The following is a 1725-nucleotide window of genomic DNA, read 5'->3' as shown; positions in this document are numbered from 1 at the left end:
CGCACAGTCCACACTTTTGCAATACTTAGTCAAAATTTTCATGCACAGTCCCTGCAATGCACACCCATTTCTGCATACACCTCAAAACTAGTTAGAACAAAATAAAGCCTATCCAACGAAGAAGAAAAAGAAAAAGGCACATGGGTTGTCTCGCAGGAAGCGCCTAATTTAATGTCACGACAAGATGCAAATTACCAATCATTTGAAATGAAGAACCGCCACGATGTGGCCATCATCAACCTTGCCAAGGGTGTTTTACCCGATTCCCATTGACTCTAAACACCTCATCATTCTTACTTTTCAGGTCCACAGCACCCAAAGGGGTTACATTCACCACTTTTAATGGGCCACTCCATTTAGATTTCAACTTGCCCGAAAACATCCCTAACCGGGAATTGAACAACAGGACAAGATCACCTTCTTTAAACTCCTTGTTATGGATGTACTTGTCATGGAGGTACTTCATTTTTTGCTTGTATAGGGATGAACTAGTGTAGGCATGATACACAAATTCATCAAGCTCATTAAATTGTGCCACCCTTAAGTTTGCGGTGACATCCCACTGAAGGTTCAACTTCTTCAAGGCCCACATGGGCTTATGCTCAAGTTCCACCATAAGATGACACGCCTTCCCAAACACCAATCGATATGGATACATCCCAATCAGTGTTTTATAGGCCGTCCTATAAGCTCAAAGGGCATCATCAAGTTTTCTTGACCAATCCGTCCAGTTGGCATTAACAGTCTTTGACAAAATGCTCTTGATCTCCCGGTTGGAGACTTCAACTTGCCTGCTTGCTTGAGGATGGTATACTTGGTGAGTAAGGTATCAAAAGACTTGTTCCGAAAAATCCAATCTCCCATCACTACTAATGGACCTAGTAGTACTGAATCTTGTAAAGATGTTCTTCTTCAAGAATGCCACCACACTTCGAGCTTCGTTGTTGGTCAAATCCACGACTTCAATCCATTTTGACACATAGGCCACATCTACCAAAATGTAAGTGTTCCCACACGAGCTCACGAACGGTCCCATGGAATCAATGCCACACACATCAAAGATGTCAATTTTCAAGATAGTGGTGAGGGGAATCACATTATTATTAGAATTCCCACCGGTCCTTCGACATTCATCACAACGCTTGACTAGATTACTAGCGTCTTTGTAGAGAGTAGGCCAATAGAATCCACAACTCAACACTTTTGTTGCCATTCTAGCTCCACCATGGTGACACCATACAGTGAAGACTGAAAAGCCTCAAGAATTCCCATTTGTTCCTCCTCCGGCACACATCATCGAATCACACCATCGGCACAAATCCGCAAGAGGTATGGCTCATCCCAATAATAGTCAAAGCAATCCCGTTTGAGCTTCTATCTTTGGCTTGAAGAGAACTAATTCGGTACAATGCCACTCACAAGATAATTTTCCAAGTCAGCAAACCATGGCATACCGGTCATTGAAATGGCTAGCAATTGCTCATCAGGGAAGGAATCTTTGATCTCAAGGCTGTCATGTGGACTCCCCTCCTTCTCCAATCGAGACAAAAGGTCTGCCACTTGATTTTCAGTATTTTTTTAGTCTTGGATCTCTAGATCAAACTCTTGCAAAGAAGCACCCACCGCATTAACCTTGCCTTAGAATATTTCTTGCTCATCAAATACCGAAGATCGTATGGTCGGTGTGAACAATCACCTTTGTACCCATCAAGTATACGCGGAACT

The 1725-nt window shown here is 42.8% G+C and overlaps 1 protein-coding gene across 1 annotated transcript; it reads right to left on the bottom strand.

Moving 5' to 3' along the window:
* Window positions 1-829: 829 nt before the first annotated feature.
* On the bottom strand, window positions 830-1213 carry LOC138882844 (uncharacterized). The gene has a single exon (XM_070163480.1). It carries the CDS (start codon window positions 1211-1213, stop codon window positions 830-832), a length of 384 nt encoding a protein of 127 aa, XP_070019581.1.
* Between the last annotated feature and the right edge of the window lie 512 nt (window positions 1214-1725).

Source organism: Nicotiana sylvestris, chromosome 12, assembly GCF_000393655.2.
Source record: "Nicotiana sylvestris chromosome 12, ASM39365v2, whole genome shotgun sequence".
Classification (NCBI taxonomy): Eukaryota; Viridiplantae; Streptophyta; class Magnoliopsida; order Solanales; family Solanaceae; genus Nicotiana; species Nicotiana sylvestris.
The sequence above is the reverse complement of the archived record's forward strand: the minus strand, read 5'-3'. Positions and strand labels throughout refer to the sequence as shown.

Excerpts from the sequence above, each read along its gene's own strand:
- LOC138882844 (XM_070163480.1), bottom strand. The coding sequence starts at position 1,213 with ATGGCAACAAAAGTGTTGAGTTGTGGATTCTATTGGCCTACTCTCTAC.